General features: G+C 41.2%; 2 protein-coding genes across 7 annotated transcripts in view; one reads left to right on the top strand and one right to left on the bottom strand.

Moving 5' to 3' along the window:
* The window catches only part of LOC308186141 (tubulin polymerization-promoting protein family member 2-like), a 100,461-nt gene extending 81,512 nt beyond the window's left edge, over positions 1 to 18,949 (top strand). Inside the window, exons 6-9 of one of the 2 annotated variants that reach the window (XM_080575150.1) lie at positions 93 to 5,612; positions 10,878 to 11,054; positions 11,208 to 11,361; positions 11,507 to 18,949. In XM_080575150.1, the coding sequence (XP_080431276.1) occupies positions 10,885 to 11,054; positions 11,208 to 11,361; positions 11,507 to 11,689 (507 nt within the window). In that variant the 5' untranslated portion in view covers positions 93 to 5,612; positions 10,878 to 10,884 and the 3' untranslated portion in view covers positions 11,690 to 18,949. Of the gene's footprint in view, positions 1 to 92; positions 5,613 to 9,165; positions 10,069 to 10,877; positions 11,055 to 11,207; positions 11,362 to 11,506 lie in introns of those variants that run through there. The other variant, XM_080575151.1, reaches the window with a different exon arrangement.
* Positions 18,950 to 19,168: 219 nt separating this feature from the next.
* The window catches only part of SYK (spleen associated tyrosine kinase), a 58,167-nt gene continuing 51,689 nt past the window's right edge, over positions 19,169 to 25,646 (bottom strand). For all 5 annotated transcript variants that reach the window (XM_080575132.1, XM_080575131.1, XM_080575133.1 and 2 more), the window contains 5 exons: positions 24,949 to 25,158; positions 24,329 to 24,518; positions 22,869 to 23,009; positions 22,400 to 22,512; positions 19,169 to 20,467 (listed from right to left, as the gene is read on the bottom strand). In XM_080575132.1, the coding sequence (XP_080431258.1) occupies positions 20,395 to 20,467; positions 22,400 to 22,512; positions 22,869 to 23,009; positions 24,329 to 24,518; positions 24,949 to 25,158 (727 nt within the window). In that variant the 3' untranslated portion in view covers positions 19,169 to 20,394. The remainder of the gene's footprint in view (positions 20,468 to 22,399; positions 22,513 to 22,868; positions 23,010 to 24,328; positions 24,519 to 24,948; positions 25,159 to 25,646) is intronic.

Raw genomic sequence — 25,646 nt, 5'->3', positions numbered from 1 at the left:
TTGCACAAGATGCACCTAACAGAGTAGCACAGGGCATGATTGATATCTGTTTGAAGCAAGCTGGGTTTTATTTTTTTTCTGTCCTTAACCAGACCTGAAAAGCAGTCCCAGGCTGTGGCTTCAGCAACCGGCAGCGTGAGGCCAGCTGAGTTGTGTAGACTCCCACAAAGGGTGTCTTGCTTCCGGCAGATGTCCCAGATACCAGGCCATTTGATCCCACCACAAAAATAGTTGCGTAAAATATTGTGCGTTGGCTCTGGCCTGACAGCGATGGGACTGTTCCGCTTCACTGGGCTGGTGGAAACATCCAGAGGGGCTGTGGCTCATGTCCAGCAAACCTTCTCCCTCCATGGGGCAGCGAAGCGCCTCCGCAAGAACGAGAAAGGGAAGGCACTGGGGAGCTCTCCCTTCCCTTCTGCAAGTAAGGCTTTTAAAAACGGGCACATACTTTCCTAGCTGACTCCTCGCACCTAGGTTTGTTGCCAGGAGGAATGGGAGAGAGAGCGCAGCACAGCTTAAGGCCCCTGGCACATTTCGGGATTGTTGCTATGCCTTCAGGAAAATACGGACCGCCAGCCAAATCCTCAGCTGGTGCTGAGTGGCGCAGACCTGCTGACTGCAGCATGGGGAGGCTGATTTGCACCTGCTCAGAGTCTGGCCCTCGAGAAAAAGCATAAAAGAAGCAGGTCCTTTTGCATTGAGCTTCACGAGATGTTGAGGAGCCCGCACCCAGAGCTGAGACTGCTGCTGGTCTTCACAGTGTCACTGGGAGCAGGGCTGCCAGCCTGCAGAATTTTAAGCTGCAGTGACTGCTATTGATGGCTGCACACATATATTTCTCAAAATAAAAATCATGCCACAAATCATCCCAATTGCACAAAATAATCCCACATGGGCAGTGAAATCATGCAAGAATGCTGCTTCCGAAGACAAAATGTTCTTAGCCAGAAGAGGTTTTCTGTTTTGTTCTGTGGTTTCAGACCTATCCGAAAACTGGCTCTGCCTGCCTTGTCCTTCGTCCTGGTTTTATGGGACAAGTATTGTCAAAGTGAGCTGTGAAAAGGGGCCAGGCACCACATCCAGAGAAGCAACAAATGGGTACCAGCATCAGTGAACCGGTGGCAGAACAGCCCTGTAGCCTCAGCCACTGCTTGTGACAAGGCCTAGCAGGCAGCGTGGAGTAAATTAACTCCCCTTGGAAAGTTCAGGCATGCTGCAGCCACATGGGCATGCAGAGCCCAAACTTCTGTCTCCATCACCATGTACTGAGAAGTGTACTTGAGACGTGCAGACTATGCAAAACAGGTGTCAGCTCTTCCAACACAAGCTAGAAAATATCACTGTTACTTATGTCAAATATGAGCTCAAGCTGCAAACCTGAAAAATGAGCACTCCCACTCTACTGCTACCTGATAAGCTGTCCTCTCTCAGTGTCATGTGTCTAGGACTCTGTTAATACCCTTCAGTTTGATTGCAAGGCTGGATGCAGCTGTAAGCTGATCTGGCTCCTGACTGCAGCAGCACATAGCTTTTACCACTTTTCCAGCATAAAAGAAACAGTATGTTGTGGTGTGCTAGCAGTTTGTTTGTTTTGGTTGCTTTAGAACAATCTCTGACCACAGTAGGTTTTCCCATTTTCTAGGAGCTGCACTGTAGTGGAAAAGTGGAAGAATGAGAACTGGGGAGAAAATGATAGGCCTACATAAATTAGAAAAGAAATAAATGAAATTGACTGTGAACACAAAAGCAACCATATAAGGTTGGAAGAAAAGCTTATCCACACACGTGTCCTGTCTCTGACCTGTGCTCAGAGCAGAGGAAGCACATGGTCCTGGGGCATCCTCCAGCCTAAAACCTCCTGGATACCAGTCAGAGTCAGAGACTTCCCAGGCTGGAGGTTGCTGCCTCTCTACATCCAGCAACCCTTTTAAGGACTTCCTTCCATGGTTTTGCCAAATTGCTTGTTGAGCCTCTTTATATTTGTCTTACATAAAGCATCTCATGATGGATGAGTTCCACCATTTTACATTGTGAGGAACAACATGTTCTTTTACTTGCTTGTAACATTGCAGCCTGTAAATAAGGACAGAGTGAGGAGTTGCCATTTCTCAGCCTAATGCAAAAGCACAGAAACACAAGAAGAAAGAAAGAAACAACAAAAACACAGGAAAACCTATTGGACTGTAACAGCACCCAGAAGAGATATGAAAAAAAAAAACCCACCAAAAAACAGAGATAGAGTGAATTTGGCTATGCCATGGAGCATAACTCCTAGTTATAAATGTTCTTGCTAGGCTACACCCAGGTTAGAGGGGTATAGGGTGCCATGACCTGGTACAGCTTGGTGAGTCACTGCAGGGATATCAGCACTATTGATCAATTTTACTGCATCTGTGCCTAAAGGTCCTAACGTGGATCTGATCTGCATTTTCCAGGTGCCATAGACACACAGAAAAAAAAAGACAGATCAGCTCCTGAGGGCAGGCCTCTAAAATATTAATTGAGTGAGAGCTGGCAGATACAAGGTGCACAAGGCCATTGATAGCCACCAGATTTCTTTTGCTGGACACCTGGACTCAGACACCCCAGGTTTTGGGAACACCTGTAAGACCGTAACCAGAAAAATGAGAAGTCCTCACTGGTTTCTTAGGCCCTTAAAACGCTCGCTCAGGAGCAGCCACTGCCCTTGGAAGGAGCCAGGCCACCACAGCAGCTAGGTGCATCCCTTCTTGAGCTGTCCAGGAGGTGTTCAGTCAAAGCTGAAACTCTCTTTTTATCAACACCAGCCACTCAGAAAGGCAGCAGAAAGAGCCTTCCGCATTTTAGCCAACATACTTCCCTGGTGTCATGGTTTTGGCTAGCATAGAGCTATTTTTTTTTTCATAGAGGCTTGTGTGATGCTGTGTTTTGGATTTTTGATTAAAATAGTGGTGATGACATACTGCCGGTTGCAGAGCAGTACTTACATTAAGTCAAGGACCTTTCAGCTTCTCACACTGCCCTGCCAATAGGATACTGTCTTTATCTCCACCCATGAGTTCTTGCTCTTTTACTTCTCCAGTTCTCCCTCCCATAACACCTGGGGAGAGGGAGCGAGTGGCTGCGTGGTGCTGACCTGCCTGCTGGGGCTAAACCACAACACCTGGCTAAGTGCATAAATGGGAGGGTGCCCAGTTCTCTGTCTTTGCTCTTTGACTTCACCAAGATGACTGAAGTCTAAGCTGATGCCTTACAGTGAAGAAAAGACAAGCATCTTCCTTTCCATCTGCAGTGTGGTTTGAAAAAAGCTGTGTATTGCCTTAGTAATGACAAAAACATTATATATATGTGTGTGTATGTTTTCATTGATAGATCAGAATAGGAATAAAATGTAATGTAAGTCATCTTGAATTGTTTAAGCTTGGTTATGCTCAGTGCTTTTGTTTGGGCACTGTTGTATAAGTGGTTTCTGTGCTTTTATGGAAGGCAAGATATAAGAGATGGTAAAGACATAGTGCCAGGAAGGTGTAATACTAACACTGAAATTTGTGAAACTGGTCATATTGCTTATTATCACAGAAAATAAGGCCAGATCTGTATTTTTAAATGTTATTTAAACTATGACCTTTATAGAATGATATTGAAGAATCTTACTGTTTGATAAAATAAGGCACAAAATTAATGCTGGTAATTAGTTGTTAATTTTTTCTTCTTTTGCTTGAGACTCACTTTTAAAAGCTTGAAATAACATTCACTGGCTGAAATAGGCCTGGGCAGCTAGCTGGAAAAGGCCAGAAGTCTTGATCTATAATAGGAAAATGGCGGGCCAGCTCCAACTGTGTTATGAGTGAGAATAGCTCAGGAAGATCATTGAACTTGTTCATAAAGGTGCCAGGTAATAAGCGATGAGGAAGTATGCTTGTCCTATTTGTTCTTGATGCATGCCACCATCAGAGTTTTCTGCTGGCCTGAATGACAGCACACAACTGAAGACTTGCAAATACCTTTCTATAAGGATCTAAGGAATTCAGGAGCTTGAGTTAAAATAAGTATCTAGCGATATGTTTCTCACAAGCACCTAAAATGTGATTTGCCGCTATATATATATACTTTTAATATACGCATATATGTTACACTTGCTATTTGTATGCAACTATATATGCATAAAAATGCTTTAACCTAATATTTCTTGAACCTCCTCCCCCTACAGAATGCTTTGATGTGTTGTGGAAAAAAGTTAGCAGCAACATTTGTGCTTCTACAGGATGTACACACAAAAGCTGTAGCTTTTCAGATGGAATTCTAGGTCAGAGTTGAAGAACTGCCAAGAGACTTTTGCATGCAGAAGGATGTTGTTGGAACAGCGTGCAAATGGTTCAACTTGTTGAAATGAGTCAAAACAACATCGTTTATTCCTGCATAATTGCATCAAATCAAGTTTGAGATAAATGCAGTTTTGCTGTGGAAGGAGCTAATATAATGTAGCTAAAATAGAATAGGAAAACATACTTCAGGAGCAAAATTAATTCTTAATATAACTACAGTGGAATCAGCAGATGTTACATTGGTGATGAATATGATTCACATTATCATATAGATATGTATGAAAATGACCTTTTTTAATGTGTTACTAATCACATAATAAATCAAGTATTAAATGCCATATTTCCTAACGAGTTAGTTGAAGTGTTGTAGCAGCATTTGTCTAAGAGCTTTTTTCTAAGTCTTGGGAGAGTTTCAGCAATGTGGCACACCTGCTTAGCAATCCAGCATTTTCATATGTTACCGTGGGCCATAGCCCACTCTCACATATGCCAAGAAAGACCATTACAATAGGAAAGCATGTACCAAAGTACCTTTCATTCTGCTTTGAGAGGATTTGTCATGTAGCTGGAAACTGCTTGTTATGGGCACTGTACCTTAAGAAAATATTCTGTTATTTTTTCTCAGACGTACAAATATTGTTTGGATTATAACAGAGTGGAATGTTTTCCATATAAAAACAAACAAACAAAAAAACTGATGTCAATGTCGACAAGAATACATATAAAAAATTTACTCCTGAAGATTTTTGTTGTAATGCACTAACTTCTGGCCAAGGGGAACATGATTTATCCTAGACAAATTATTTTGAATTTATTGTATCTGATAGTATAACAAACAATAAACTAACATTGTTTAAAACTGCTCAATCTAAAGCACGAAACTTCTTTGTACAGGTCAAGAACACGAGGGTACATCTAGATCATCAGACGCTTTCACAATGATTTTACTGTGTAAAGAGAAAAAGCAATGGGACGAGGTACATGAAAACCAATAATGTGCTGGAGCCCTCATGTGGGAGCGGTGTTTGGGGAGAAAAACTTCATTGGCTCTCCAGCTGAAAACAGTTCCAGCTAAACTGTGGTCCAAAAGGCATTCAAGGAGAGAACAAAGCAGTGGCTGGAACTTGCAAAGAGAACTGTCTTAACCTTCACTTTATCTTGTTCTTATACCTTTTCCAGTCCATGTCCTCCTACACAGCCTGAGGAGGACACTGAAGTTAACTACAGGATAACATTTGCATAATATAAGGAACTGTACAAACAAAGGTCTCAACTCTTTGTGTGCTCAGCCTCCAAAACAAGAGACAGGTAATTTCCTTGATAGAGAGGGAATCTATTTAATGTAATTATTCATTTTTTTACTAAATGGGTATGCTCATAAAAGACAGTGGTTCACCATAGGTATAAGGGTGAAAAACTTCTTTTTTTATTGCTGTGGGCTCACCATAGGGGTCTGCAGATCAGGACAATGCAGAAACATAGTTTTCCACGTGTTGGTTTCCAAGTAAAGGACAAAACTCTCTAGTTCATGTGGGCTAGACCACGGCATATAGATGAGGTCACTTCACTATGGGATGACACAGAAGTTTTCAGCTCAGAAAGACCATGAGGAGCTACTGCACATTGTTCTTTTTCTTACATTGGGATTGGGCACACACAAGATGGGATTTATCCGGGCTGGTAATTTTCATTAGAAGCTTGTTATTTATAAAACTGTACAATTAGTGTGTATTAAACTTGTCCTAATTTACTCCCTTGAACAACAGTTTGATCTGTGTCTTAAAAAGGCTTTCTTATAGTGTGTGTGAATGTGTGTATACCTGACAAATAATAAAAATAATAATAAAAAATGCACTAGAACTGAAAATACTGAAAAGGAATCCCATGAACTGTTTTTACACGCAGCAGCTATGTTTGGTCTCTTTAGCTCTATTTTAATTTCTGACCAGTAGCTTCAAATTTGTCAGTGCACGATTCTGGTTCTTTCAGCTATTCTTTAAAATTCTCTTTCAAGTCTAGGCACCAGCATGCTCCTCTGTTCTCCCCTCTTTCCCCATATATCTGTATCAGACAGATTGTATTTGTTCAGCAAGACAGCTAAAGTCACTGCCTTTCAAACTTGTGCTATGCATTACACTCTCACACTTGACCCTCATTTTAAATAAAACTTTGTTCTTCACATACTCAGAGACCAGGAAAGGGACAATTTGGCTGCAAAAGTACACAGTCTGGAATCAGATGGAGAGCTCCATATCTGAGTTTCAATTTACCTTCATCCACCATCTTTTGGGGTTTTCTGGGTCTAGCTGTAATCCGAGCAGCTCATTTTGACAGATTTAGAATGTTTCATACAGTAATTGGAATTTCACTGCTTTAATGTCTTCATTCAAACAGTTTCTCTGATCATGGCACTGGAAAGGAAGTCTTATGCTATACATAGCTTTATGTGAAAAAAGGAGGTTTATGTGATTATGGTAATAGTTCATAAAATCTAGCAGACAAAGAATAATTTAGAATTCATTTATTCATAACAGCAGAAGTTAATATTCTTCTTGCCTACAAAAGAGCTTCAGACATAATTAATCTTTTCTCCCGGATTTCTACTATTCTGCAGAGCTAGTTTGGTTTGCTTCAATGTTACAGATGCCCTAACATTTTTTTTTTGTACTTTTTAGTCTCTTCAAAATACTGTTTTTCCTTAAATAAATAATGCTAATTCCATGAAGATGGTATCAAAGTTGTCTTCCAACATTCCTGCAGATTTATGTAGGAATTTGAATAGAACACTGCATTCTGCTCTCTGTTCTGCAGCTAACCATTTTATTGGTATAGAATAAATCACTTCCCTAAGACTGAGGATTTAAGCAATTTAGCATATCCCTTCATAATATGAGAACTTCCTTTTAATGGTTTATCTGCTTTGGGAACAGGGGAATAGTGTGTGTGTCTGTTTCTGTATGTTATTCGTATTATTTTATTAAAACACCAATTTTTTTCTTCTTCTTTTTCTCGTCCTTTATTTATTTTTTTTTCCCTTCTGGTGATTCTCCTCTATTTCTTCATCTCTGGCCAATCTAAGATACTTCAAACCTCCCCAAATGCAATTTTAAGCTGAGCTCATAGCAGGCTGGCAGCAGCCTCAAATACTTAACTAGTTACTTGGGACCATTTCTGTACTCCCTTGGCCTGATTTTGTCGAAACCCTTCCAACTGAAAGCAGAAAAAATTTGGCATGTAGCCATGAGAGAATTGAAAAGCAAAGACCATAGGCACAATGTCAGATTAATCTCTGTGTTAACTTCACTGGAGCACTATGTCTGGAACATATTAATACAATTTTGCTGTGTGATCTGTCAGTTGCATGCTATCATTCTAAAGAGTGGCTCTTTAAAACCTTGTCCTCCAGGTTAAATGAATTTAGCAATAACGAACTGGCAGATTGTAGGAGATGTTTGTCCTTAGAGGTGTCTGTGGTGGAAATCTGCAGCTTTTAGTGCTTGGCCCAATGCTCTTTCACATTTTTATCAGTGAAAAGAAAATACAGGTAAAATTGCTGTTGATAAAATTTGTTGATCACAAAAGGAACTGAAATTCTTCTGGGGAAATATAAGTATAGAGAAGTCAGGCAGAAAATTTCAGAACAGCGATCTGGCCATTTGCCTTTTTGCTAAAGAGGTGTATTGACAACAGGAATCTCTGGCCATGCATGCATGTGTGCATATGACATTTTTTATTGTTTTCCCTCAGGAACTGGAACTCAAGGTTAGAGATAACAAACTTCTCTTATAGGTATTATTATATAGTATATACAAGCATATTATTATGAAGCATGTTAAAATTTGGTGATCTGTGGTAAGCTTTGTGTACGCTTACTCTACCTAGAAAGTGCATATCTGGAGAGGGCTTTGTCCTTTTGCTCAGACAGGAGTTGGAAGAGACCACCTGTTCAACCCTTGCAGACTCTCAAGTACTTGCCCCACCTTTCATGGCAATCTTTGCAGTTTTGGACACTTGTCTGGTTTGAGCTGGTTTTTTTTACGGTTTTGTTGAGCTCATGACTGGGGAGCAATGCCCTAATAACTTTAAGGGAAGTGACCTTCTGGTTCATCCATTGTCACATCCAGACTAGGAGGAGGAGAAACAAAAAAGCTGTTGTCATCACAGCTGAACTGTAATAATTTTGAGTTATAGGGGAAAAAAGGAGGTGAATTCCTGACCTCAGAATTTATGGATGTTTGGCCACTCACTCTAACAAAATATTGCCTTCTTTCTGAGGCTGTCAGCTTTACTTAGTCACCTTAGACAAGTTATACATTGCTCAATTAAAATATATATGTGCATATATATATATTTAATGCAATTAAAAGAAAAAAAAGTTCTATTCCAAATATATGCTTTGCTATAGAAAAGTCTTTCCAGAATGTAAGAAAAATCCCTACCAACAACATGCACATCTATCCCCTGCCTCCCTGTGGCGACATCTTCTGCCTCATTTCTTCTGTGCTTTCCTTGCACTGGCAGCACTACTGGCATTCCTGCTCAGGCAGCCCCCAAACAGGCCATCTTCAACAAGAAAAAATAAGGCAATTCCTTGAGATGATCAGCATTTGCCTAAAAGGCAGAAACTGCCTCGCTACCAGTGATGTTTGCCTGGTTTGGCTGAGGATTATCTTGGCATCCTCACTGCCCATTCCCAGCTCATTAGCATCTGGTGGCACTTCAAAACCAGCCAGAGGTATGGCTCTGGGGCTGCCCTGGTAGGGTGGGATGCCTATATCCCATCCCTGGCAGCAGCAAGGGGTGGCACTGGGTGTTTTTTTGCTATTTCAGCCTTGCTTGGATCCCCACTGCCAGGCAGTGCCCTTTGCACAAAACCTGCCAAGGGCAAATGAGTTTCTCTCATTAACAGTGTAATTGATGAGAAATTATGGACAGCTCAGCAGGAAGAGCAAAGGCCATAAAGATGAGCAAAGGCAGTGAGTGTACAGCAGTAACTGCAAGGTTTTCCTCCTGGAAGAGGTAGACCTTCACCAAGCTCACCCAGCTGCTTAGAGCTGGGTATACTGTGACTGGCAGCAAGACCAGAAAATACATTCCTGTTAATTAGCGGCAAGAATAAAATATTTCTGAAATAAGGTATATTTATACATGGTTCCATGTTGTCTTGAGCCTTACTTATGTCCTGGAAGGCCTAGTCTCTGTTTTCACCTCAGTTTTCTACTTTAATTTTGTTGGCATAGGAGTGGAAAAAAAAGTGTTTCTCTAAGATTTTGCACGTGTAGCGTATGTCATATCTCTCCCCCTTCCCCTCCTGCCCTGGCTTCTGGAGTCATTGGTTTGCTGGTGACTGCCCGGGCTCATCCCCCAGCCAGGGCCTGATGCTGGTAGCAGATCATCTCCTCAGGGAAGCATGAACAAGGGCTGGCTGTGTTTACTGGTTATAGGGGTAGCCCCCCTTCCCACTGGAGGAAGAGTACACATCCCAGTACAGATGACGCGAGACACGTATGCTGGCTGAAAACCATACCGTATTTGCTTATTATCCCAGTGGGCTGAAGGTCCAGTGACCCCTGCCCCCGCCCCGCAGAACACGGCATTGCCGCCCGGCGGCGGTGTTCTTGGTGAGGACTGTGACACAGGTGCCGAGGCAGACAATCCGCAAGCGAGGCACAGGGCGTGCCCGCCACCTCCAGGGACACAGCAGGGACAGTTCCACCGCCAGCACCGCCGCCAGCACCACCACCAGCACTGCCACCTCACACAGGTGAGCTGGGCCCAGGCCTCAAGGGGGCCTCACCCAGGATTTACATTAAATAGCAGCGTGCAAACAACTGTGAGACCCAGAGCCCTGGGTGAAGCTCAAGGCTTTAGGAGAGGCTTGGCATTTCAAGAGGATTCAAATGCATCTCACAAGCAACAGGAGTTGACTGCTCAAGTTGTAGCAGACTGATTTACAGGCTGCACAATGGCTTTTATTCTCTCAGAGATCCCTGCTACCCAGTTGTGGTGGTCTAAGTTAATCAGTAGTAGAAAATTTACTGGGGTCAGGAGGAGGACAACCTCATTCAGGGAGTTGTTCAGGGGACGAAGTGTAATTGGAAAGATGGGGACAGTTTGGTGACTACTTACAAGGCAATCTGCCACATTTAGGCAATTATCTGGGGCCTGGAAGACAAATCTGGTACTTCTGTCATCAGATAACAGGCAAAGTATAAATCAGTTTACAAATGCAGGCATTTGTTCTTGAAGCTGTCTAACTGAAACTTGTATTTCCAAAAGGTTCAGAGGCTTTGGTTGCCCCATTGCTTCACATACAGAGGTCACTTGCCCCAAAGCCCCACCTCCACTTCTCCTTTGCCTTCCCTTGGGTCCCAAACTGTCCCTGCCCCTGCCCATTCTATGCTGTTGCCCATTTGGTTGCCATGGCAGTCCCATGGCAGAGAGATGCCCGTGGCAGTGCCATTTTTACTGCAGGACACCAGGTACAGGTGGGATGTGAGTGCCAGTCGGGCAGCTGCAGGTGATCTTAGCTCACTCCATGCTCCTTCCTCTTCTCCTTCCTTTTCTCCACAGCAGCAAGATGTCTGGGGTAGAAGATGCTTTCCGTAAATTCGCAGTATACGGTGACACAGCTGCCAGTGGCAACGAGATGACCGGGAAAAACTTTTCCAAGATGTGCAAAGAGTGTGGGGTGATGGATGGAAAAGCCGTGACCAGCACTGATATCGACATAGTATTCAACAAAGTCAAGTGAGCGTGGCAGCGAGGGGCATTGGGCAGTGCTGTTGGGTGGGCAGAGGAGATGGCAACCAGGCTCTCAGACAAGGGGCAGCCCTGGGGTTTTCCCATCCCATTGCCACCCACCTGCAAGGTAACTTTCCTCTTGGTCTCCCCTGGCTGTAGGACCAAGGGTGCCCGCACCATCACCTTTGCTGAGTTCCAGCAGGCCATGAAGGAACTCTGTGGTAAGCGCTTCAAGGGCAAATCACCAGAGGAAGCACTGCAGGCTCTGTATGGTCTCATCGAGGGGAAGGAGCCGGGCAGCGCTGGCACCACAGTGAGTAGGAGCTTCCTTGCCTACTGTGCACCTGGAGCTGCCGTGGGACCGCACGTCCCAAGGGCTATCCTTGCATGTAGAGAAGAGCCTATTTGTGATCTCACTCCTAATGCTGGCTGTCTCCTGCTGGTCTCCTTTCTTGCAGAAAGCCACCAAGGTTGGTGGGGTCGAGAGGCTGACGGACACTAGCAAATACACCGGCAGTCACAAGGAGCGCTTTGATGAGAGTGGCAAAGGGAAGGGTCTTGCTGGCCGTGAGGACCTGACCGACAACAGCGGCTATGTTGGTGGCTACAGGGGAGCAGGCACTTACGACAAGACACATTAGGCGTGAAACTGCTTAGGAAAGCAAGGACTTTCTTCCCCTATTACTTGGGAGGAGAGGCAAATAAATATCTCATGCAACTGGCTTTCTGTGTCTGTGCTCACCAAATCTGACAGGGTGGGAATGCATGGGGTGGGCACTGGATGATGGGTTTGTGGGGGAGGTTTCCCATTCAATGGTGCTTTGATTGCTGTGCAGCAGGGCTTGAAAGCACCTCAATCCAAGGACAAGACAACCTTCTGGAGAAAAGTCTACGGGCCAAATAGCCCACTGCTATCACATGGCTTCTCATTTCTAATTAAGTGAACAGTAGGTTAGTCTTCAAATATTCACTCATTATTTTTATTCTCTCCTCCAAACACACTTGTATTTTGTTGTTATTTTTGCCCTGGGGAGCAATGCATGCTTGTCTTTTTATTGCGTCGCTGGCATTTTATGGTGGCAGTTTCTGGTGGCAGACAGCTCATCAGCAGTACCTTACCATACCTTGAAGAGTACCCTTGTGAGGCATAGGATGCAACAGGTACTACCTTGGGAGGATGGTAGGGGTCCTAATAACACCAGTTCCTGCTTTTTGCTTTTCCCCATCCCCCAGGTTAAACCCCCTCACATATTCCTAGCACGTGCCTGGGTCACTCATCACTATTTCCCCTGGTTTCAGTGTGCTGGCAGCTGGGGAAGAGTTCATGACCTCAAGGACAGTGAATAAAGTGTGATGACTGACCGTGGCCTCCTGTGCTGCCCATGACCTCCCTGAGGGTTTTGAGGGGATGGGAGACCAGGAAGGGGGCAAGAGAGGTGTCAAAGGAGAAGCTGGGGTGCTTTCCTTAAGTGTTTGTTCAATTGCTTGTCTTTATTTCTCAGTACCAGAACTGATCATTAAAGCTTTACCTTAATTGGCAATAAACAAAATTCTGTGTAATTCAGACTTGAGATGACAAAACAGGATGAAATGCACAAACTAAGATGGAAAAAATAGCGCTGAAATATATGTAAAAAATAAAGGCCATATGCCCACTTTTTAATTGGCTTTTTATAACTCAGATAAAACACATTGAAGGTGGCAGCAACACTGGCATAGTACACCATGTGCTGTAAAACAGTTTAAGCAAAGTACGTGTAGATTAACAGGTAGCAGGGCATTGTCCACAAAAGAAAAGGTAATTCACTTATGTAACAATGGAAGAACATTCTCACCTAGATCTGCTTTTGGTGTTATACCATTCCTTATTTTAATGCAGTCAGCAGGTAATTGCAACAAGTATTAATATTTCAGAGCTATGATTGTTGTTCCTGACACTTTGTATTGTTCCTGAAGTGGCTCTATTCAACTCATTGCTCTTGAGATGCTCTGGTGAAAACATGTCTGGGAGTCTGCAGTACTGTTTGGCAGTGTCCTGGGCCTGGGCCTGGACACAGCTCCTTAACTCCTTTCTCTGGAGGTCCCCTGCTCTTCCTAGGATGGAGGCCTGGTTGGTTTTCTCCCCAGAACAAAGCTCTATGTGGAGATTACAGCTGGTGTGCATTATAGTGTTATCCAAGGTATGGGTTTGAGGTTCTTCCAGTACTTTCCACCCTCCAGCTCCATCTCTTACAAGGGCTTATTAACACATGGTGGGTAGTAATCACCAGTGTCCCACTACCCCTTGGTGGCCAAGCAGAAAGGCATACCAGCTCCACCAGATAACACAGTTTTCAAGCAAAAGATGTAAGCACCAGCCATCTTACAGCCGTACCAATGTTCAGGATTGGTGTGGTGTTTGGTGCCATTCCTTCTTGCCACACTTTGAGCAGCTCAGGACCTTGTCATTTTGGAGGAAAGGAAGACATGGACTGTCCTCAAGAACCTTGATTATTTCTTCGTTAAGACCTCAGTTTCCTTATAAATGAATCAAGGAATAGTCCCCATAAAGTTCTGCAAACAAACACAGGGATGTGTTGATGTGTTGTATGTTGATGTATTGTAATATTAGTTTCTTTTTTTTTTTTCCTTCTTTTTTCTTCTTATTTTCTTTGTGTATACATAGTTGGCATAGAAGAAGCTGTGGGAGCTTAGGGAACAGACTGAGAGCTTTGTACTTGTGCTTGTGTACTGTGAGTTCTGGTTTGCATTAACTTGGGTACAGTGTGACACTGGAGGGTGAATTTCTGAGACGTGATTCAATCTACTTTATCCTGTAATCTAACTTGTGTAGTACTCCAGCACCAACAAGAACCACTGCTTGTCCTGCCTATTCCTTATAAGTAGAAACCACAAAAAGATGAGGAATGCCATGCTCACTCCCTACAGCAGCTGCAGAGTGGACAGATGAAAAGGAAGTTGTGCTTGACTGAGGAGTTCAAAAATAGTACCTGATTACTACATGCCCCTGGGGAAGCAGTAATAACAGTGGATCTAAGATTTTAAAATAAAGGCATGCATGTATCAATGGCAGCATCAAAAACGCATCTGCAAGCAGGACAGAACAAAACACAAAACCAAAACCAACACAAAAGAAACAAACAAACACATAGACAAAAAACAATTTATGCTTTAGTACATTGGGAGCCTGCAAAAATTGAGGAGACTGCCCAGTGCAAGGTGGGGTGGGGGGCTCCTCTTACACCACTGCCATCTAATACTAAATTTCTGCACCATTTTGTGTATGCTCTCTTACAGAGGCCATACTGTCTAGCAAACCAGCCATCCCAGGAGAAAGAGGTTAGGAGCCTTCCCCATGGCGGCAGCAGGAGTGTGTTGTACATCATTTCCCTGCACTGTCCTCCCCCTGTGAACATCGCGGGAAAGACGAAGATGCCTGCTGGCACTCCTGTTGAAAGATAGGCACGTGTTTGTGCAGTAATGAGAACAACAAGGCCGGTGGAAGCTGCCAGAAGAGCTATGTAGCTCTACACATGCAAAGTGCTGGATTTGGGGGATATACTGGGAACACTGGAAAACTTGCTGAAATAGAACAATGCTGCTAATCTAGGAGATTATACCCAGCTATGGCTAAAATGTGTCATTACTGTGGAAAAAATGGAGAAGGATTGGCTCCAAATTATCTGTGGGGGAAAGAAACATTGGATCAAGGCATGCTGTCAATTTACAACCACTTTAACACAAAGGCAAAACAAAACAAACAAACAAACAAAAAACCACTAAATCCTGTTATTTGGAAAGCTCAGCAGGCTTGTTTCTGTGGTGTGTCTCTGGACATACCCCTCAACGCCCAGACTCTAGCCCTTCCATTCCATGCAGTTTTCATGCTATCTTCTAGAAATTTGACTCAAGACCAACTTTAGTAGTTCTTTGCCAGCTGGTCATTGCTTCAGGGTACTGGAGCATGTTACCTGTTACAACAGTCAGGTAGAATATGCTTGATAATATTGATGAAATCTGCACACAAATTAGAACAAGATCTGAAGATATATCTTTGTGACTGTGCTGCAAGAGCAGAGGCAGTAGGACAGGGAGTTATCTAACACAGGTAGGAAACAGATAAGAAACTACAGATACATACATGTGTGTAATGGTTTTAAAGCAACATCTTCAAACTACTGAAGACCTCTGCTACCCCTTTTGCCACATGGACATGCAGTAACAGACTTGCTGTTGCTGAAACCAGCACAGTTTTACTTTGCTTTGACAAAGCAGGAATAAGAAAGAACAGATAACTTGCATTAATGCAGCCACTGCTGGTGGCAATGCCGTAGGACAGATAAATGACTATCCATGTAAAGTAACACTTGCATGGCAGCGTGGGCTGGTGGCTCACCCTGTTTGCTGTGGTATTGTCCCTGCCTTTGCACAGTTGTTTTTGTTGTTGTTGTTGCAGGTTGTCTTTCTAATGTGACCGCAGAGCTGGCTAGAGGTGTGCGGAGCCCAGCACTGAGCTTATGGACCCATGGTTGCAGAGGGTGTGCCAGGTGGGCAGCTGTAGCTGCACCTGCATGACAGGGGGTCATGTATCCATGAGTGGGAAGGGAAGGGAAGGGAAGGGAAGGGAAGGCAAGGCAAGGCAAGGCAAGGCAAGGCAAGGCAAGGCAAGGCAAGGCAAGGCAAGGAGACATTTGGAGATCAGTGCACAATACTAGTTTGGCTTCTGAGAGCTCTAGATACTTGGACAACTCTTGCTTTCAGTTGGGTTTGCAGTAAGTTGCTCTGTTGTTTCACTGGATTTCATGGTGAATTATAAAGTCGAAGAAAGATGCACATGCCATAGGCTTGCATCTTTTTCCAGCAATATTAAGTAATCTACTGGGTAAAAATTTTCTTTCCCTACACACTCTTCCTTTGTGACCATTGCTCATGCTCAGCCTTTATTCCTCCCCTCCTTTTCCAGCTCCAAAGCCAGCTGCAACCCCTGGGACAGCTTCACAGGTTGTCTGGGTGCCCCAGTAACGGTGTTTGAGTCTCAGCCCCCAGCCGCCTGCAGCTGCAACAGGAGGCACTTGGCTGTTGAGCCTTGCCCATCAGCCTGACAAATATCGCCTGACACCACTGGGCCCACGGGCTGCCCCGGCAGGGAGAGCTGGGGACCAAACACAGTCTTGCTGTAGCCTTGCATCACACCATGCTGTGCAGTGCTGGGACAGCGCTGGGAAATGGGTAATACTGAGTATGAAGTGGCTCTTTTCCCTCAATATCTGGGGTCATTTTACCTCTGGTGTTGGTTTTCTTCACTGTGTTTGTAAGGAACCATATGGTACTTTAAAAAATAAAAAATATCTTTTTTTTTTTCTTTTTTTTTTTTTTTTTCTGCATGACTTAAAGGGTGTTTGTGCTCACTAAACTTAAAGCTAGTAGTTATAATTGCTGACTATGTGCCCTGTATTCAGCACAGCCACAGCCTTTTTCTTCTCTTTCTCTCTCTCTCTCTCTCTCTCTCTCTCACTCCCTCTCTCTCTCAAAAGTGCAATATCCTTGTGCAGCCTTAGATGCACCCACCCACGCTGGGTGCATTTCATTCCTTGTCTCTCAGCCAGATGCCACCCTCACTCCGTTCTGTGCAGATGTGGGATATATTCTGTATCGTGCTACCTGGAATTTCCCACTTTTGGTATCAGAGACAAAGGGTCACAAGGAGTTTCAGAAGACTTTGCTAATCACTCACAACTAACCATTTATGATATAAATCATTCATGAACTGTGCTCACATGCAGTACACTCACAGCAAGTGAGTACATTTCACAGCAAGCAGTGAACAGATTAACGAGTTCTTCTGTGCTGCACAGACACAGCAAGAACCAGGACGGGATGGAGATGGCCAGAAATGCTCAGACAAGTGCATCAGTCTAAAAGCGTTCAAGTATTGCCACCTTCTGGCAGGGCCATGTCATAGAGCTGCTTAACCACAAAACCAGGCTCTTCAGGCCATTCTGAGATGCTCGCTTCATCAAACCTGCAGTTCTGACTGCAATCATTCCAGAAATAAAATGTATGGATACCCTCCATTCTCTGCTTAAATTTCCCTGTTTTGCACAGTGTTTGAAGTAGGTGGAGATTGGTGCAGGGGTTTTTTTTTGTGTGTGTGCGTGTGCAGTTTGTGTTGGTCTGCATAGAAAAAGGTAGATGGACTCCCATTCTCAAAAATAAACATGCATTTGTAGATTTGAGTCCTAAATTACAGAACTGTAAACACACTGTATTTTCCTTTAAGGAAAAACTGGTTTTACATGTTCTCACCTGCTTCTTCTTCCCTGAGTCACTCACACCAGCTCCCCTGCCTCCATGCTGTGGTTTGCTACCCCTTAGCTCTGCTCTGACAATTACTTATGGGGCTATACTGCCAAATGTCATTTCTGATATGAATCAATCTAAAATTAATAACAATAACAACAACAACAACAACAATAAGAATAATAATCAAATACATATACAAAAAAGACAAAGGCCTCTTCATATCAGTGGCTGTTTATAGCACATTCCTACAAATGGAAAGTTGGAAGTACCTGCTTGAGGTGTTGTCTATCTCTTAGCCTTTGTTATTTATTATTCAGTCTCAAATTCAGTCACATCCAGCCTTTTCTTTCCTGGAGACTTGTCCTTGCAGCAAAAGCTAAATGAAAGAGTTAAGATCTCTCTGTTATTTCAGAATATCTAAAAGAGTGGCCTGCATGTTTAAGGGAGGCTCCGTGTGGACTAATGTGACTTTAAACCCTGCACAGCTGATACTCGTAATGCAGAAATCCTTGGATAGCTTGGCTCCCAGCACCTCTAACTTCCCATATGCAGCACAGTGTCACTGAAATGCAGTATCTTGGAAAGGCTTAGGTGTAATAACAACACACATATTTTGAGGGATTTTCCTGCTAGTCCTGAGTAGTTCCAAAAGCAGCCTCAGGCCTTAGTGGGTTTATCTGTCCTGTCAGGTACCATTCAGTGTCAATAAGGGAATCTCAGTTTTCTACAACAACCACAGTAATTCAGTAAATACACAAGCTCTGCACATCATCAGCATTTTTCAGAAAACACTTTAAATCTGAAGGATTCTTCTTAAGACAGCAGAGTTTCTAAAACAATGTCTTTAATCTCAGTTTAAAAACCTAATCCAGTTATTTCAAAATACTTCATATCCTCATTGGAAACTTTTATTACAGAACAGTGAAGCTAAAAACAATCAAGCAACACCAAAAGAGACATTTCACTCAGAAGAGAGGGGAAGAACTATTCCTCCAGTTTTCTACTACTAGGTAACATTTTAAAAAACATATATGCATATATATTGCAGGGAAATAGAGTGCTGTCACTCACTGGCTGTGCAATTGTTTTTGATTTGTGCAATTGATTTATGACTGATATCCCCATGAATGTACTAATTGCACACGTAAAGCTGACAGTTTCTCTGCAATAGGGATAATGCTAAAAAACAACTATATATAACTATGGGAAACATCTATGCAAGCTGTTCATGTAGAAAAATTGTTTACTAAAAGTAATAATAAAAAAATTATCTTGAATATAAGTCATGTTTGACTCACATTTGAAACATGGCCTATTGCACTCAGTATCTTTCAGTAGCTTGTGCTTTCTGAAGTGTCTGGCACTGGATTCCCCAAAATGAAACTACCAAAATCACCAGGCTTTTTTTTTTTTTTAAATACACCATAAAATGAGTATAAAGAAACAAATAGTTTTACAGTAAATCCCACATTTTTATAGTCATATTTTATGCATATTTTTTCACACTTTCTCATTGTAATTGCCCACACAATTTCTTTCCCAGGGAAAGAAAAAATCACTGTATCTCTAAGAGTACCCTGTTCAAACAATTAAAAACATATGCTCTAAACAGCTGTATGCAACAAGTATATCTAACTCTAAATCTTATTTTTCATATTCTTCTAAAATCTCTATATCTAGTAGAATCCTGAGATACACATAAGTGCCTGTAATGTGCCTGCTTGTGGGGAATACGCAAGCAGAAATTTTGATTTCTAGAATATTTAAAATGAGATTGGATAAAAACCACATATAGATAAAAAATGGGAATAGAGATTGGTTACATAATTTATAATTATCATTGCTATACATACACAGTACTGGAAACCCTACTTGGGCCATTAAAAAAAAATGGTAAGACAAACACCTTTTCCTGAGATGCTCACTAACATTAATAACAGGATAAATACTAACATTTAGGAAAGGATGAAAGTAAACTGGATATCCTTAAGCCTATTTTAAAACATCTGATCTGGGAGTGAAACTTAGCTTCAGAGGTTACAAGCTGTGGTGAATTCTCACAAATGCTTTTCAAGAAAGGTTTGAAAAAAGAAATGGTTGTCACTCAACAAAACACAAGAAGCTTTGGTATATCCAAAGAGGTACACGGAAAAGATATCTCTAGAGAAGGCTCAGACCACACAAAGGAAAAAGTTGTTGCTCCTTCACCTTTCAATGCACAGCTGCCTTTTCAGGAACTGCACTTAATGGACTTCAGGCTAAAACCCAGAGTCATTGTCTAAGGTGCTGATACACTTTGTCCCAAGGTGAGAGCAAGTCCCTGAGTTCCCAGGTTCCACCAGGAAACAACACCCTGATGGACAGCTGGGCTTCCACATGAGGTGAGGAAAGAAAGGAGTTGTTAACACTTAAAGGTTAGGAGCTGATGATTCCTCTTTCCACATGTTAGAAATTCTCATCTCCCAGTTTCTTGCTGCTTACATTATTACTGAGCACACAATTTGGTTATAAAGCAGCTTGGGGGTAAAATCAAACACACTGTCAGTCAAAATGACTGACACTTTCACAGCAAATTTCCTTCACTGTGAGAAGTGTTTATGCTATTCTTCCTCAGGTAGGGGGAAAGCTGGAACAATACTTGGTTTATTTAAGAGCTAAAAAAATTATTTACAAGAATTTAAATCCCCATCTGAACTCAAATACAATACAGGAAGAGGGCTGAAAGACTTTAAATACTTTTACATGATGGAAAAATGTAAAGCCTATAAAGCTGTAAATAAAACGAAATGGAAGGTAGGAAAAGTCTAAGCATCCGCACTTATATTCGTGCTGCTCACTTTGTATTCCCAATGTTTTCAACTTTATTTTGGAGCTTGCTATTCTGCAAGAAAGAAAGAAAAGGCAAACCTACAAACAGGGCTTAGCTCTGAGCTTTATATGGTGAAAGTGGAAGTACAAAAATCCAAGTCACTTGGTTTCGGAAACTGAACTGCTTCTTAGAAGATGTTTGCTGAACACAAGGCAGCTGCTGTTCTTCATGTTGTTAGTGGGAAATGTCGTAATAGTAGTTACGTAATCTCAGCTCAACCGCAACGAATCCTGGTCGGTCATCAACACTGTGGAAAGATGACAAATATGACTGCACAGGAAGGAGGAAGCTGAAAAGGTACATTGGCCTTGCAACACCTTGGACTTTATCTCAGTGACAGATCCTATAAGCTGCTCACTTTAAGGCTACCAAAATGTTGCTACCAAGTGATAACCAAGTGGCAAATGACAATACAGAGCATCCTGTCAGTGAATTAATTGTCATGCCTACTACTTTCTGTTGATGAAGGTGTTACTAGAAATATATGGTAAATTGGCCCCATTTAATTTTCTACTTTGTGTACTTCAGTAGTAAGATGGAAAGAAAATTTACAGGGCATTATCTGCCTTACAATGGGTACTACAGTCATACAGAGCAGCTTAGCACTACTGAGAGAAGCCTAGGCATACAATACATGGCCATATTGCTTTCATTTCCTCTTTATCTGCACCTCTGTTGATTTGGGAGAATATAATTAAAGTGACAAGACCTGACAATAATACATTACATATTGAGATAGTTATACTGCATGACCTGAGCATTCTTATTATTGATTTATTTTTATTTTTTTTCTTTTTCTTTCCAATGTTAAAGATATTTGAGTACAAACAAATAAAAACCAATACCCTTGATAATATGCTTACTAATCACAATGAAAATGATACAGATTTACTCTAAAACTGCTACGGCATTATCTGAGACAAACAAAAATGCAGAAATTATTTTATGGCTCCATGTTCTTTCTAGAGTACCTGGTGTAATAAAACTACCGAAGAAGCAAGGTACCTAAAGGTGAAGTACCACACTGCCTGAAATGGAACCCAGAGACCTTTGCTGAAAATATTCTTCGTGTACTCTCCAGATGGTGAATTGGCAAAGTAAGTGACAATGGACTTCGGATGCTTTTTGGAACCCTTTCTACAGCCAAAGGTAGCTTCAACAAAATAGTTTAAAATGACAGATTGTAAAACATTTTAAATGAAATTTTGCAACATACTGATTTAAAAAAAAAAAAAGAGAGTATTAGGTGGGCTTTCTTTCTTTCTTTCTTTCTTTTTCTTTCTTTCTTTCTCTTTCTTTCTTTCTTTCTTTCTTTCTTTCTTTCTTTCTTTCTTTCTTTCTTTCTTTCTTTCTCTTTCTTTCTTTTTCTTTCCTTCCTTCCTTCCTTCCTTCCTTCCTTCTTTCTCTCTCTCTTTCTCTTTCTCTCTTTCTTTCTCTTTCTTCCTCTCTTTCTTCCTCTCTTTCTTTCTTTCTCTCTTTCTTTCTCTCTCTCTTTCTCTCTCTCTTTCTTTCTTTCTCTTCCTTCCTTCCTTCCTTCCTTTTTCTTTCTTTTTTCCCTCTTATCTGTATTTCATAATTCTAACTTTTGAAATGTTGCTGATCAGAAAAAAATGTTTCCTAAACATTAGGTACAACTTGGAAAGGTGTTTTGCCTTTCACTAGTAGGAAGTCAATGTGGTATCCAAACTGAAGATATTTAGAAACGAGAGAAGAAAAAGTCAAAACAATTAATAACTGAGCAATAGAGGAATGATTTGATAACATGATTGAAATTTTAGTAAAGTCTTGGAAACCAAAATGAAACCAAATACAACCCAGAATGAAAAAGGAATGTTTCCTTAATTTCAAACTTTCTTTTTGAAATACATCAGACTGACATTCTGGTGGAATAATTGTTTCTGTTGACACTTTTTTTTATTATTATTTATTTATTTATAAAGGTTCCAGCAAAAAATAGATCACCTGTGTAAAATCAGATTCTTGCGGTACATTCAATAACTCAACTCACATAATTTTCATTTGAAAGTGTAACTGACTCCTTCCTTTGCATGTTGTTTGTAAGCTAAATACCAGCTGAAATGATATGCTTTGAAATACTCTTATATTATACTTTCTGGATGTCAACTATGCAGACTAAATTATACTGCTATTAAAAGAGAGATCATCGCATCACACTCACTTGTATGTCCAACACAATTTCATTAAGTTATAGACTTCTGTTGGACAAGCTTCAGGACGTTCCATTCGTTCTCCTCTTTCAATCATCTGTGCGACTTCACCACCTTTCATTCCCTGGAATAGAATCATAGAATCATAGAATCATTAAGGTTGGAAAAGACCTCCTAGATCATCTGGTCCAATCATCACCCTACTACCAATGTCACCCACCAAACCATGTCCCTAAGCACAACATCCAACCTTTCCTTGAACATCCCCAGGGACAATGACTCCACCACTTCCCTGGGCAACCCATTCCATTGCCTGACTGCTCTTTCTGAGAATAAATTTCTCCTAATTTCCAACCTGAAGATGGGGTACTAAGACCTTCTTCAACCTGTAACTACTCTTCCAGGTATAAAAAGAAAGGTGTTGGTTAAAATTTGCTCTGAATTTTTACAGTAAAAGAACTGCCAGATAGAACTACTCACCTTATATGGTTTTTGCCCATAAGAGAAAGCTTCCCACATTAAAACCCCAAAGCTCCAGACATCACTTTTGCTAGAAAACTTGTAGAAATTCATACATTCTGGAGCATACCACTTAACTGGCCATTTTCCATGACTTTGTGCCTAAAATAAGCAATAACAGAAAAGAAAAAAGCAGTCTAGAGACAGTAGTACGTAGTAAACAACACTGTAATTCCTATAAGTCAGTTTAACTTAGATTTGCATGCGTTTGTACCAAGTATTTCTGATGTAGCTGGCATTAGAGAAAATATGCAGCAGCTTCTTCAAAACTGTTACAAAATTGTTCTTAATCTTCCAGACTCAAATAATGCACTGAAATGAATGCTATGGTAAAGCCAAGCTTAGCTAAAGGACCTGGAGTTATGTTTTCAGCGGCATTCAATTTTAAGCTCTTTCAAAGATTTTTCAAGTCTATTTTTTGCAGGAGGTAAGAGATATCTACTTAGCTACACTGAGTCTTCTTTTTAGCTGAAGTCAATATTTTGTTTCAAAGCAGCTGCAAGCTGCAATTTGCTTAAATTATGCCATAACACTGTTACAACAATGCAAGTGTCAAACCATACCAGCACAATGCTAGATCTGGTAATATAATCCCTCTGTATTTTGCGAAGTTGTAAAAGGAATGGGCCTTTGATACCAGATCTCAAACCTCTGACAAGCTAGGCTAGTGGCAGTGATTTAAGATGTCACTGCCTTTTCTGGCAGCAGTTACTGTTCCCATAGGAAGGTCATCAGAAGGCAGTATGTGCTTGCTCCTTCTCTGCAGTGTTTCATAGTCTGACTTACTGATGAAAGGAAACAGGCAAAAATAAATAATTTTAACTTTAAGAGCAATATACCAGAAAAGAATATGTAGACATGTAGAACATTCATCTCCCAAGGATGTTTTTACCTCATTAAATGTGGTAGTTATTTCAGTCTCTTTAGCTGTACAAAGATGCAAATAATTTAAAACTAATCTGAAGAAACATTTCTTATATCCAATGATTGCTTACCAACTATACTCCTTCAACAAAATCCCCCAATCCAATTCTGTTAGTTACACAGTGTGCTAGCCTATATTTTCCTTGGACATGGTGAAAACCATGTACTAAATTCGTACCTGCAACAAAGACTTTTTCCCCCTTTTATGGAAGGAAATATCTAATTTCTACAGAATATTTCTGCCCTCTAATGACAAATTTACTGACAGTAAATAAAAGAAGCAACTAAGTAAGGGATTATCTTTTCCCTCCCTCTCTCTTAACGTTGATCACTCATTTAAAAAATCCATGACCTACTAGCAGACTGTGAAACAATAAATGACACATAGCATTTCTTATTTTCAACTCTTAAAAACAACTGCACTTAATCTGAAAATAATCTCATTAAGGTATGTTAATACACAAATACACAGCTTTGGTATCTTATGTAAACCTTACCTTGTAATAATTTTCATCAGCGCTAAGAGCCTTAGAAAGTCCAAAGTCACTGATTTTGGCATAATGTTGGGTGACTAATAGCACGTTCCTTGCAGCCAGATCCCTATGCACAAAGTTATTCTCCTCCAGGTATTTCATCCCCATGGAAACCTGATGTACCAGCTCTGTTATATTCTTTTCCGTGACATGTCTGGAAATCATAATTGAATCTTTAAGAGTTCATTTTCATGATTTTTCAAGTTCAAATACAAATTCTGCCTATGAACTTCCTCACAGCATACTAGTAATGCGATCCATTTATGTTTAGCTAAGCTTTAACTAGAACAGGTAGCATAAGCATGTCCTGAACAAGACAATATGTGAACATATCAATAAATGAGCAATTGAAGAATGTCTGAAAATTCTTTAATTTATTCAGAATGCACTATTTTACCAGAAAGGTTTGACAGTTTGGAGACATCTGCAAGACAATTATGTCTAGGTGAAGAGTAACTACAATAACTAATTATTAGATAAACGGCATTTCAATGTAAAATGTCCCTGAATTTAAAGACAAAACAGACCTGTCTGTTTTCCCTCTTTTGGATAAATGCTATGAAAAGGAATCAAAGCTTACATACCTATTTTTTTGCAAAAATTTGTTCAGTGGCCCAAGTTCAGCCATTTCCATTACTAACATCCAGGCCTCAGCTTCACATATGCCTATCATTCGGACAATATATGGGTTATCCAGTTGCTGCATTACATTTGCTTCTCTCAGTAATTCATCCTTTATGGCTGGATCATTACTCTCATTCTTAAGAATTTTTACAGCCACTGGCTTGGCACCCCTACAAAGAAGAATCCAACTCTGGGATTAGTTGCTGAAAAATCTGTGTGCAAACGTACATTATCTTCAACTGATGCTCCTCTGCACACAGTACAAAATGTGACAAAAGACAGAATTGAACATTAAGACAGAAAAGAAACTGATTGTAATGGGAATAACTCTCTATCAAATGCTCAGAGGACAGCTAAGCAAAAGAAAGAGAATAGAAAGAAAATTAAAAGTAGTTATAAAAGGTCTAGACAACCTTTGAAATAAGTGTACCTAACAGTATTATCTTGTCCATTCTGGCTGGTCTCAACTAATAAAAAGACCAGGAATAGTGGAAAGATTTACTAAAGAGCTCCCAGAAGAAAAACTATAATGGCCTTTCTCAGCACTGAGGTGTTTTGGGGGTGAGACTAGAATATGCAGCATTGGAAAGCCCCAAGGCAGTGCTCTGACCCACAGAGAAACTAAACCTGCTCCTGCAACCTACAGCTCATACAAGTG

Source organism: Anser brachyrhynchus, assembly GCF_964034855.1.
Source record: "Anser brachyrhynchus genome assembly, chromosome: Z".
In the NCBI taxonomy this organism is placed as follows: domain Eukaryota; kingdom Metazoa; phylum Chordata; class Aves; order Anseriformes; family Anatidae; genus Anser; species Anser brachyrhynchus.
This window is presented reverse-complemented; position numbering and strand designations above follow the sequence as displayed.